The sequence below is a fragment of the Labrus mixtus genome, chromosome 15, assembly GCF_963584025.1.
Source record: "Labrus mixtus chromosome 15, fLabMix1.1, whole genome shotgun sequence".
In the NCBI taxonomy this organism is placed as follows: Eukaryota; Metazoa; Chordata; class Actinopteri; order Labriformes; family Labridae; genus Labrus; species Labrus mixtus.
Window position 1 is genome coordinate 7,716,068 of NC_083626.1, and position 13,406 is coordinate 7,729,473.

A 13,406-nucleotide genomic window follows, 5' to 3' on the forward strand; every position below is an offset into this window, starting at 1 on the left:
AAAAGATTGAGCTGGCTTGATCCCAAATAATTATGAAGGATAAAGGGGCAAACCGATGAAATGAGATGCCCCTCATAGAAGTATAGTTTCATTCACGGCATTGCAGCATTTTGGGTTTGTTTGTTTGAATGATTTTGCTGCAGTGTTCATGTAATTCATTGTAATTGTATTTATTGTAGGCTAAGTCATGTTTAGATACAAACCTCTTTCATCATTATGATCATCTTTGAACCGTTTACCAGACTTTTGACTGAGATAATATTCTCTTCTACAGGTTATACAAACCCTATAACAGAGTTCAAATAAAAACATTTAAGCAGAATTTGTTTATGTGAAAATTAATGAGGTATTGTCAGCTGAAAAAGTAACATAAGAGTAACAACTGATCTCAGCAGCACATCAAGGCTTCTTTAATTTATATAATCCAGATAGCAAATGGCACCTTTTTTCAGTGTATGAATTAATAATTATTATTAGAGATAAATATGTTAGAGAGAAGTAATGTGAAGGCAAATAACTCAAATTACAATGTTTTTGTTGCACAACGTCACATTTACGTCATGTCAAAGGTTTTTATTTTGCTATATGCTGCGTTGTTGGACATCAAGCCAACTGCTACCAAGAACAACCAGCAGGTGGCAGTGTTGTACTTCGCGGCAGTACTGCCGGTTTCTCCAGAAGACTATAAAGTGAATAAATCATTGCGTTCGCTTCAATCATTTAACTGATATAAGTGATTCAATATTAAGAGTTGTTCTCCTTTAATTACACATCCTCTTGAATATAATTCATCACTATTAATGGATGTATCACATGAAGATGATTTCTTTAAGATGTTTTTAAAAAAAAATTAAATTTGAAGTTAAATAATGAAAAACAGCACATGTCTGTCTGATCTCTTGTTATGATTTTCTTTCTTGTACTAAATAGGTTTTGAATGAAGCAAAGACTGAGTTTTGTGATTTTGTAAAGTTAGACAAACAGGAGAACCGGAAAATAGCAGCATTTGACGCTGATAGTAAAAAGAAAAGCTTCTGAATGTGTCACGTAAAATAATTGGTTATAATCTAGGGAAGACTATAGAGCAATCTCGATAACTTTAAACTTTCAAGGCTCACTTGTATCCATTTATTTATTTTTCATTTCAAGAACCAATTTCTATCACCCAAAACAAATTCCCAGAATAAACGTAAAAACGTGTAGCCTAAATAAAACCTTTTGGTGTAGCAGTTTGCTGATAATGATGTTCATCTTTAGCCTGTTACTTCATATTTAAATGCAAAGATCAAATTGAATATCTTTGCTTATTACGTTTTTCCTGGGCTTTATTTCTGAACATGTTAAAAAAATCCTTAACCCTTGAATTTCAAAGTAAAAGCTTCCTCTATTGTCCTTTTTTCTATAGCCGGATCCAAGTACCTTTAATAAGTAGCCTACGTAATATACAGTATATTCCAACCTCAAACTGCATCGATTCTGTTCCCTGCTGGTGTCTTATTTTGACAGTATTAACAGGAAGCTTTGTGAACGCTGCTCTCAGTCTGACTGTAGCTGTGGTGGTCGCGGTTGGTCAGTGCTGTCAGAAGAGCTGCATGAGACCCTTCACTGCTCGGATCATGAAAACACGGGGATGTTCGGAGGAAAAGACAGTTTGACATCTCACTCAAAGAAAAGGTAAAACTACACATCTCTTTTTTTTAAATCCAAAGACTGCCTGAAAGATACTTTAAACTGTCCCAGATGTCAATTAATGCGGTGTTTCATGAAGCTTCACTGGTGTGTGTGTGTGTGTGTGTGTGTGTGTGTGTGTGTGTGTGTGTGTGTGTGTGTGTGTGTGTGTGTGTGCGTGTGTGCGTGTGTGCGCGCGTGTGTGTCGTGGTCACTCAGGATGTGATGCGCTTTGCTTGAAATAACTCTGACAGTGCAACAAGATGAAATGATTACTCTACTACTTCAGAGACATACCATGGAATTTATTTGATTGCAAAGTGTAAGTGGACAAAGAAAACTACAGTTTTTTACCATCACAATCCATATAAAAGTCTTCAAACAATATTTAAAGTTTGTATTGTGTACTACACGGGGTTCTCAGTGTATCATTGAGGATGAATGCAGGTTGAGGGGAAGGTCACACCCTCAGCTGGCTGCTTGCCTGCTTCTACTGTTGCAATTCTGAGTAACATATGAATAGAAATAGAAATAGAATAGAGTAGACCATACACTGTGTGCGACTCGGTGATTATCCACAGGTGGCTGATGAGTCCTTGGTCAACATGAGGGAGACTAGACATAAGTCAATACCGTGTTAAAAGTGACTGACCTGACAGTAAAGGTGGTGAATCAGTTATTTAATGGATGCTGATGGTTTTCCTTGTTGGTAGAGGATCACTTCGAGCTAGTCAAAAAAAAGGTTGTCAGAATTTTCATTACTTTTTCGATACCACATGTTTTAAAACAATACAATTGCCGTTATATTGCAATAACCTACTAGAGTATCAAAAAGTACCAAAGCTTTTAAATAACTACGTAAATTCAGTCAAGTTTTTAACCCAAAGCTGCTGCTGGTGAACGACAGAGAGAGAACTGTCAGAATTTCACAAATAAATTGGCAACCGGTACCAACATATTTGTGCAAATTGAGACAGTGTGCAGGAATTTGCTCGCAGTTTTTGTTGAAGTGTTGACCGATTGCGCTGATGCCAAGTTAAGTCGAGTTAAGAGGACAGCAGCTAAAATGAAGCGTTTCAGACCAAGACTGAAATTAGTTTTTTTACTGACACAGAATAAAATAAATAAGGAGTTTTTTTGAGCTGCAAATCATGCAAAGCTGCTCTATAGGTTTCACAGACTGACAACATGAAAGGTTAACATGGGATCTTTAAAAACTAGAAAATAGCAAATATCTGATGCCTAGGACTTGCAGTGTTATCGAAACAGGTATCAATGGAATTTGATTTCTACTAGAATCATATTGAAGTTTAAAAATCAGGTACTGTGACAACCCTAGGTCGTGAGCAATCCCAAAGACTCTTGAGCACTCTCTCTCAGGGACTTCTTCAGCTTAATAAACTAACAAATTGAACAAAGAAACAGGATTCCAAAGACTGAAACAATCATTTAATAGACTTCCTATAAGCGCAGACAGGGAGTAAAACAATGCAGAAACCTGGCATGGACATACAGTACATCATGAGCCTGTTTCCAGCAGGCTGGATGTCATGGAAAGTGCTTTGTCATTGACTCTATGTATTTGCATTTGTCCTTGGTGATTTTCATTCACTTTTACATGCATGGTAGCCGCCACCTGCAAACCCTGCAGACCTGCAGTATCTGTCGTCTTCATAAAATGATATGATGCCGCCCGATACGTTTAGAATAGGAGACCAATGTGCTGTTTATTTGTTTATGTATTGTTATTCCTTAGTTGTCACTGTCTGTAATAGATCCAACACTTGCTAATGTTATTCTAATACCACCCTAAGCCTCGTAGCTGCCTCTGCAATATTTGCAAGGCAGCTTTGATTTCACCAGCAGAGGCTATTTCCATGTCAGCTTTGTGTGTTTCTATCTGTGACTGGCTCTGTTTCAGCAGAATGTCTTCAGGAACACCCTTTACCCCTCTTCCGTCTGTTGCCAAGTTGTAATCCTCACACCCAAGACATCGATCTCAGACCAGCTCCTGACTTTAGGACAAAACCTAAACCGTGTGTGTGTGCCTGTGGGAAACTTTCACCCCCATCCCACAATCGGCCCAGCAGCCTTTGACTAGAACAGCCTGCTCTTGCCACGCAGCTATCTGTGTATTAATAGGCGCTGTGGCTGCTACTTTGGTCCCTAACCCCCCACCTCACTCTTCACTTATCCCCCCTTTCATAACACAAACAAGCCAACATGCACCGCCCCCCCCCCCCCTCTCTCTCCTGTGTAAAAACATGTGGTTATTTTAGGCACAGTTGGAGATAACTCACGCGTTAGGGTTTCACACTAATAGCTGCAGGGCTGCGGGGGGTTGAAGCTGTAAATTCAGGCAATGTTTGGGAAATTATGTTGCACAATTTTACAGTAAGTGACAGGACACTGGATTAAAAACCACAGCTCCCTTCATGTGCTCGGTATATCATTATCATGCATTAAGGTCATGTCATGCGATATAACAAAAAGTCATACATGTGCGTCTTTGGAAGAGCAGATTGTAGAATTTGATGGCATCTGCTGTTCTTGTGTCATGTCATTGACTTTTCAACCCGACCTAAACCTCATCAAGTAGCTCTGGATCAGACATTTAAAGTTCTACATTTTGTTTGAAAATACAGAATCTTGAGGAGACAGGCATGATGTTTGGTGTTGGAGAGTTCTGGTTCCGTTTGTCGTCCATGTAGTGTTGTCCAATAGTGTCTCAGTAAAAATTGGCTGCATACAGGTTAACAGTCAGTGTGGGGAGCAAGAGAGGCAGAATGTGTCAGCTGTGATTCAGTCCTGAAACCTGTCAGCCATCAAAATATTCAAAAGTTATCTGATCTGATTAAAGCTATTATTCAATCAAATCTTGAAAATGTTCAGATAAGACCTATCTAATCTTAGTTTGTATCTTGATAAAAACTTCCAGTTTGAGATGCTCAAAAGTTTTTAAAGAATATCAATAACTTTGATCGGGATTAACCTGACCCCATCTGAGAGAGGGCTGGGTTCAGGCCGGGTTACAGGAAACAAAATGTAAAACTGAGAAACCAGGTCAAAGGTGAGCGGGATAACCTGATCCTGGATTGCAAAAAAATTGATTCATTCACATCTGGATCAGTCACATACACGCTAAACCTTCTAATCAATGGAGCCCTGATGATCATTCAGTTTTTTATCCGTCCTTTTAAACAGAAATCTAAAGTTTCTCTTCGGTCTGTAATCAATGGCCGTCGATACGAAGAGGAAGTCTAGTCCAGAAAACATATCTGAATAACCACTGGCTACACCGAAATTCTCCAAAGGGATACAAGATTGACTAACCCTTACCGGTAAAATGGTTGCATACTGGTTTGGTATGTAAATTAGATTTAGGCTACATCTAATTTTTTTGAAGCTGAGAGTGGTTTTCATGTGACACGTTGAAGAAGGAACATGGAGTGTGCTCATTCTCAGCGGGAAACTGAGAGAAGACCTCAGTAGACTGAAATGAGAAAGGAAAAAAGGGAAAAAAAGGAATAGTAAATGCTTTTGTGATGAACGCAGTGTCAGGCTGACCATATCTTGGAGCCGTGTCAGGTTGTGCTGACTCCCACTCTGATTGATAAGTGGGGAGAACACTTGAGCTGGCATGGTCAAAGTTGTGCTGATCTTGTTTTCTGTCCTTGTAGCCTGCGGGCATCCGCTATAAGCCGCCTGCTGGCTGAGCATGCTCTCTGTTTCGGAGGAGTTTTGGGAATTGAGGGGGTGTTTATATCATTGGTTGACCATCGTTTCTAGGGAGCAGTGTCTTTATTTTCCCTCCTGCACTGCCTGTTGTCCTTTTATTGCCCCAGAGACAAGAAAATATAAGCAAAAAGTCAAAAGACACCACATGGCAGAGCTCCAAGCTGGAGGAGCTATTTTTGGGTCCGACTATGGGAAAATAACCAAGTCCTTAATCACTCATACATGGGGGACTCTGTTACTACAAACGCCGGTGCTGCTGGATCTCCTCAGTGATTTTTCTGGATCTGGACAGTCCTAAGAGAGCCCAGTTTACAGAACTCAAGGCCAGGGACGCTGGAGTTTTACACAGGGGACAGAAGATGTGAGTCAGAGTGAGAAACAGATCCAGATCCCCAGAAGCAAATGAGGGCTGTGCAAAAACTATATGAAACCTGAGATCAAGTGTCGCTCCAGTCCAGACACATTAATGTATGTCTCTTAAATGGGTTACTGGGAGTATTCACCCATACTGATTTGTTCTTTGAAAGCAAAGTGCACCCCTTCTTATTCGGTTACCCCCCCCCCCCCCCCCCGCCTGCCTGCAGGATCAAGCACTCAGTCTGACCTGTAACTGAACCTTCTTTTTGTCATTGCATAACAGGATCTTCTGTGTTGACTGATGTTTGGCTCTGAAAGTGCTACATGCTCGGTTAGCAAAGTTTTTATAAGTTTTCATTTCAAAGTGGATTGCAGTGTTCTGTGTTTGCGTTGCAGAAACATACTTCTTTGTGTTGCAGTGGTATAAAACAGTCACCATTATGGATGACTCCTCCTCCTGCATGCACTACCGATACACCAAACAAAGTGTCCTAACAGCTCAGCTGATAATGACGATCTCCTTGCTTTGAGGTGCATGTGTGAAAGGCAATTCCAGAAAATATCAGAGCCTGACTGTCCTGAAGTTATCTAGAAAATGTCGGGGGGTTCAGCTCATGTGTGACAGGGGTTGTGAGCGTCATGGCTCTCAGAAGCAGCTGGCGGCTTATTTTATGGAAAATGTTGCCAGCGGAGAACATCCAGCTAAGTGGTTTAAGATTGAAGACTTATTATTAAACCTGAGTTAATGATGCGACCAGAAACCAGATTATGGAAGAACACTGAGTCGATCACATGGACTTGAGTATCCAGGTTATGATCATATTCGGGATATGGCGTTAAAAACCTGGTTATTCATATCCCTGTATGATAAATACGAGTACAACCACAGTTACTGATTACTCGGTCTTATTTGTGCAGGATGTCTGTGATGTTTCTTTTTTACAACACAAACTGCAGCAAATTTGAAATAGCAGAAAAATGAGACCACTGTGGCTTATTGCGGGCTTAGCACTATTAAATGCCAACATCGCTTTGCAGATATGGCGTATCCATTTCATTTCCAGCAACGGGAGAAGAGAACGACAGCAGCAAATATCAAACATGTCCTCACCTCTGACTGGTGAAAACCTGTCACTGCCAACCGACCGAAAGACAAAACTCAGTTTCTTCTCCGCTCAAGAAGTAAGACACTCTCCACCGTATTTGTTTTGCTGATATTTCCCTTAGCCTAGGCCGCACCTGCACAGATTGTGGGCAGCTGCCTGAAACCGCTGTAAGGCGTATACATGCCACAGTATCCCTTATTCCAGCTAGCATAATCAGGATTTTTACTATCGGGATCAGGGCCTATCCCGGTTTCTGAAATAGGGATATGATGTTTACATGCACTAACACAACATTGGGATACTTAAAAAACCCAATCTGGGACACTCAAGTCCATGTAAAGACACTCACAGATGTTGCTCTGGATGTTTTTTTTTTTTAAGGCTTCAGTTTGATTACAACAAGTGCAAACAGCTGAGGCTGTGTTTATGATGCAGGAATGTATTAATCCAGCATGGACAATCCCCCATTATGGACTTTATGGACTGGATGTGCTGCGGTGTTGACAGAAGAAAATAAGGCTGGGTTTGAACTTTCTTGAAATCTTTATAACTGAATTGTCACATAGCTGTCTTTTTATGTTACAGAAGAGAGTAAGAGGAGGACTGTTAGAACTGTGCTCCAGCACCAGTATCTATTTTCGATTCAAAATGATTCTGGATTCATGATTCAAAGTCCATTTTTGAATCCAGTCATCTGTGAGACTGGCTGAATTTCTTGCTGCTCCATTTGGCATTCTGCTAAGTTAAAGAGCTAGCCTTAGCAGTTAGCAGGGAGTGACTGATTAGCCAAAAAGAAAAATAGATTTTTTTTAAATCTCAGAAGATAAGAATCTCTACTTTTACACAAATCAATTTTGTTCCCACCTCCCACCCTATCCTAGTTTATTTCATTTTGGCTTGATGTTGACATCTACTTTTGAGTGTTTCAGTAGACTTCTTTAGTCTTATATGTCGTTTCAAGCTGCGACTGTGTACATCTCTGTGACGTTTCGTCTTCAATCTGAATGTCGTGGAGACGTAATGGGGAAACAACATTTTCCTCGGTTTTATCCGTGAGGTCATCTTTGGAAACGTCTTTTTTTAAGAGAAAACTCTCGGCGGACAAATCAAAGCTGCTTCATTAAAACATCATCAATGATAAGAACCCTCATTAATTGCAGCTCAACTTCACTCATAAGTCTTTTAAAGTAATCCTGTTCTTCCTGACCTCTCGGTGTCCACCAGAGTCTTGTCTGTGTTGGTATTAAAAGGCAGTGAGGATGTTCTTTGTGTCCCCCTCACTATGAAAGTCCCTTCCATGTCCCTTTGTTTATGTGTAACAATGGCTTATTTTTAACCTGTTGGCCTGTTTAGAAGTGGACAGGGGAGAGGACGGAGGAAGTGGTCACAGGATGACAGAGGAAGATAATAGCAGCCTCCTCGGCCTTCATCCTTCCTCTGTCCTCTCTCAAAAGCAGACATACAAACATACACACACTCCTGAGGTCTGTGCTGCTTCTTTGTGCTTCCCTGAAACCCCACTGGAATACAAATCAGTTCAAATAAAGTGTGAGCTGCAGATGAACACAGACATGAAACAAAACACACACAAAAACCCCCCTCCTCCTCCGTGGACAGCTACGAGAAGCTCTGACAGTTTGACCTCTGAGATAGTGAACCAGGGTAAATAATAAGAGGGAACTTAGATGAACTCAGTGTGAGTGCTGAAACCTCAAGTAACTCTAGCTGAGACACTGAATGAGCCCAAACCATTTTCTTTTACTTTCTTATATGAAATCTACTAATCACAAGATGGAGGGTGAAGAAACTGTTTAGGGCATGAAATGAGGTGTATCAATGATTTAAAGTGCTGAAAGGAACAGAACTCCTTTCCTCCAGCACGCTCTTTAAGTACAATTTTGAAATATTTAAATTTAAAGGGGACATATTGTGAAACATCCACTTCTACAGTGTTTTTGAACATATATTTGGGTAACCTGAGTGTCTACTGACCCACAAAATGTGAAATAAACCCATCCAGTCCTTTGTTTGTGGTCTGCATAAGTCTTACAACACAGAGAAAAATGCTCCGTTTCAAATATGCTTCTTGTGATGTCACAGTGGGATTCTGGTAAAAAATTCCCTCCCCTCTCCTGGTGTCTCCACTCATGGACTCCACCCCCAGCCTAGAGCAAAACTTGTGCGCAGGTCCGTCAATTTTATTCTCTCTACAGAGAGACACATACACCAAAACGGAGTGTTCTGAGAGAGCTGGTTCATACAGGGTCACAAACCTCCTCTGGTGCTTGATTCATGTTATATTTTGACCAAAGCCCAGCACAGATGTTTCATTTAGACCACAGGGGGACTGTTTGAAAAGGTGGAGAAGGGGGATAATATGTCCTCTTTAACATACTCTTTAATGAGTATTTCTCATTTTTTTCTACTTTACATTGTACCGTTCACCCCAACTTCACATATTTTAGACATTGTTGATGGTTAGTTAGTTTTCCAACTCCATTAATCATCTTGTGTGTTCCCCCCTCTCCCCCCACACACACAGATTTATCCTCTGACCCTTTGAATTGACCTGAAAGTTGGTCATCTCTTGACTACTTTATCTAAAGTAGATAAACTACCTCCAGCTTGACCTGCGACAAACATACATTTCCACTGACATATTGTTGCGTCAGTATTAATGAACCAATGATGTCATATGTTAGAATATAAATGTCGGGTTGCTGTGAAACTGCGCTATATCAAAAAATTTAATCTCAGGGGAGCTTGTGCTGGAGGAACATTTGAAAATATGGCAAAGGAGATAACCATACACCAATTCAACAGCCACAAAAAAGTCCTCAGACTGAGATAAATGCAAAAATAGTCTCTTATATTAAGACTTAAGTGGTCGAAAACAATAAGAGCTCACAGTGCCACAAGGTGAATAAAAACAGCAGCAGTGCTTTGTTGAGGCTGATTGGAAAGATTGGAAAATAAAACCCAGTGAATAATACAAACTGAACTAAAAGGATACACACAAGTTTTAAATTAAAAAAATGCCGCAATGCAGAGCAACGTTTTTTAAAATGTCTCGTGTCAGGAAATAGTAAAGTAAATGTATTTCCAAACAGTTGAAACTATCTGAAGATCAGACCATTATTAGAGAACCAACACATAAATGACCACTGAATATTTCATCTTCAGTGGTCATTTATATTCAGCCTTCTTTGAGATCTGGGATCTGCGGGGGGTTTAAATCCGCTGTCTTTCTTCACAGCAGCGGCCTCTAGCATATCTCAATAATTGCTTAAATTTCTAATGTTACCAATCCATCACTGCATCACCATGGGCAGTTTGAAAGCGACACAGCACAGCATTTAAATGAAGCTGAAGGACATTATTTCTCTATTTGTCAGCCCTGTGTGTTTCCGCTCCCACTGCTTCTCTGCTTTTCTTCTTTTTTTTTTTAATCTTATCTCTGCCAAACATTCCCGTCTGCAGGACAACACTCTGGGATGTTTCATTTGAGTCCTTAGTGTTTGACTTTACTTCAGTTTTATCTTTAAAAAAAACGAAGTAATTATAGAAGCGTGTTTTGTCTTCTGTTGTTGACAGCTGCAGCTGAAGAATTACAAACAGGTTTTTGCTCTTGAGACTGCTACAAAGCTTTTCATTTTTTATTTTAAAGATTTAAGTCCTGCCTTTTGTTCTGTTCTTTCTTAAGCAAATGTTTTATGAGTGTCTGGATTTACTCAAAGTAGGTGCAACATTTTCAAAGTCAAATAAATTGAATTGGTTTGTCAGTACAAGTTTTCATCTCCCTATAGCCAATATCTATGGCTCCATCCTGCAGAAAAGTTTAAAAATGGTGCATATTCAAAGATATGCATTGATATTTTGTTTTAATAGTAAAGTCCATGTTGTAAATTTCTGCAGCTTGTTCTGTTGCTCAAGTGTCAGGATGAAATCCGGTTTAACGTCACAGCAGCATCTGCAGTCCATTTATCTGCGTTCTGGGGCCAATAAACCTAAATCTGGTGACACAAGACAACAGTGTTTAGGTTTCCCATCATTCTCTCTGATGACCCGTGATCCCATGAGAGCAGTTTGACTCTAAGGGTGCAGAGACGTATTTATTCCCAGAAAGACGGGTCACCACTTAAAGGCACAGCATATTAATTCCACCACCAGGGGCGCTCAGTGGAAACAATAACAAAAGGTGACGTTGCGGCTGACGGGGATGCATGGGAGTGATTCTCTCTGCTGCTCCCCCCCCCCACCCTCGAGGAAAACAAACTCCTAGTTAACTGTAGTTAAGAGGAATGAGCGAAACCGACCTGAGGAAGAGAATATGTTTGCAGATGAGCTAATGTATCCAAGCATCATTTGCATGGCGTTTTTATCACAGCAGCACATACAGCAACAGTACGCCAGCTTTCAGTGGTAGCTCCAGTGGTCTTTGACGTAACATCTGATGTTTCCACGGCAACGATAAATATGTCGGGGCTGTGACAAGACACGTCCCCGAACAACAATAAGGATTTCTCCGGCTGTTGGAAATATTTGAGGTAATCTGAGTACTTAACAAACATATATATATATATATATATAGATAACAACTTAAGGTTTTTGTAAACTATTTTAGATATTTTAGTGGAAAAATTTGACATATTGTGTCTTTAAAATTAAGAGTAGCTATCCACTATGTCGGTTAAAGATAAAGATGACAAAAGATATTTGAGCTAATTGTTATGAACAGTGACTATAAGGACCCAGATGCAGAACACAGAAAAAGAGGGGTTGACTTGTAATGAGGTTTATTGCAGAGAAAGGGAGATGGAGATGGGTTGATGATTCTGGAGGTTTTCAGATGGCTGACCAGAGCAGAGTAGGGGTGGTAGCGTTGCTGATTGAGTGGCTTTAAATCCAGAGGGCAGGTTAATACAGATGGCTGAGCAGGAAGGCAGGAGGCTGAGTGGTAAAAAAAAACAAAAAACAGGATGAGAATCAAAATAAAACTAGCACGAGAAACTTTTTGAAAATCTATCAAAATCTTTACGATAAGCCTGCGCCGTTGTCTTACCGCAGTAGCTGAAACAACAATCTGGGGATGAGTGGATGGAAAGCTGGGGTATAGTGCAGAGTTGATGGAGAGCAGGTGTGCAGCACTGAGCAGGTGGAGGGAATGAACAGCAATCAGGAGGGAGCCACAGAGTGCTACTGGGAAAACCACGTCGTCACAAACACACACACAAATAAAGTGGATTCTGATAAAAGACATTTCTTTGATTCAGAAAATCTTTTTTTGATGCCTCTGTGTTGTGTAGATAACCAGTCTCTCCACCTAGCAACCTGAAAAGACAGAGGTAGTAAAACACGCTGTGTTCAGTCCCTCCTCTTCTGGAGTCGTGCCCTGCTCTTCAATTCTTTTTGGGGCACTGGTTTAGCTCAGTCTGTAGAGCAGGAGCTCCATAAACAGAGGCTACAGTCCTCCACACATCGGCCGCAGGTTTGTCTCCTGGCAAACGTTACTCCAATCGCTGCTCTCTTCAGCTGTCATGTCCAATAAAGGAAAATTAGCCCCCCTGAAAAAATAAAAACAAATCCCTGCTACATTTCCCACCAACACTTTCACATCCCACTTCTTCATGGAAAATGAATTACCCTTACTTTAATGTTGTCCAAAGGGATTATGGGAAACGTTGGATGTCACTAATTGATTCAAAGGCAGAGACGGTGGGTGTTTTAATTACAGCTGCTCTCCAGTAAATAGTGGTTTGCTCTATTCTAACATTTTGCTCTGTCACTGTGACACTGTCCTTTATGTTGTCAGGAGTGTCGAGTCCATGTCGGACATTATCGGTCAGAGTTTCAGGATGGCGTACTGAGCAGTGCACTTTGTATTGGACCACAGTAAAGATGTGTTAACATGTTATAGCAACAAATATATATCCTTCATTAATGACCGCTGCACCTCCCAGCAAGAAGACTGTCTGCACTGCCTCCTATACCACACTCAAGCTTTTAGACAATTCTCTGGGTTTTTTTGTTTGTTTGTTCTTTCGCCTGCAGAAGAAAACAATAAGGAGGCATCTTTATGTGATGCAAAGCACAGCCAACTGAGAGCAATCACATTCTTCTCCCCTCTGAGGTGGGCGAGACTTTATTGCTCTCTGTCTCTGTGAAAACTTTTCACTCAAGAGATTTGATTCATTCACTCGGCCAAGGTTTTTCTCATTCAGGATGCTTCTAAATATATTCTAGAAGGACTCTAAAGCACAAACAAAAAGCCTTCCTAGGCTTTGTTTCTGATTTGTATGCCCCCTTTTTGATCAAACAAATCAATCAAAGATGCACTGACATACTGAGTTTTTTAGACGAACCTGTTAATTCTGCCATGAATATTCATGTAATTCTTCCTGGAACTATACAACATCGCTGCCAATCTTTGAAGCTTGGCAGTGTGGTTTTTTTTTGTAATTTGTGGATAATGGACTGTTTCTTCATTGTGATTGCTGCGCGTGTGTCATTAGGCGTGTTCGATTTCTGCATACAAAA

The 13,406-nt window shown here is 40.5% G+C and overlaps 1 protein-coding gene across 2 annotated transcripts in view; it reads left to right on the plus strand.

The window, feature by feature from the left end:
• The first annotated feature begins 1,542 nt into the window (after positions 1-1,542).
• Positions 1,543-13,406, plus strand: part of calcrl2 (calcitonin receptor-like 2) — a 30,589-nt gene continuing 18,725 nt past the window's right edge. The window contains exons 1-2 of one of the 2 annotated variants that reach the window (XM_061057145.1): positions 1,562-1,674; positions 1,888-1,990. Coding sequence is in view for 1 of the 2 variants with exons in the window: in XM_061057144.1 (XP_060913127.1) it covers positions 1,631-1,674 (44 nt within the window). In the remaining variant the exon portion in view is untranslated. Of the gene's footprint in view, positions 1,675-1,887; positions 1,991-13,406 lie in introns of both variants that reach the window. The other variant, XM_061057144.1, reaches the window with a different exon arrangement.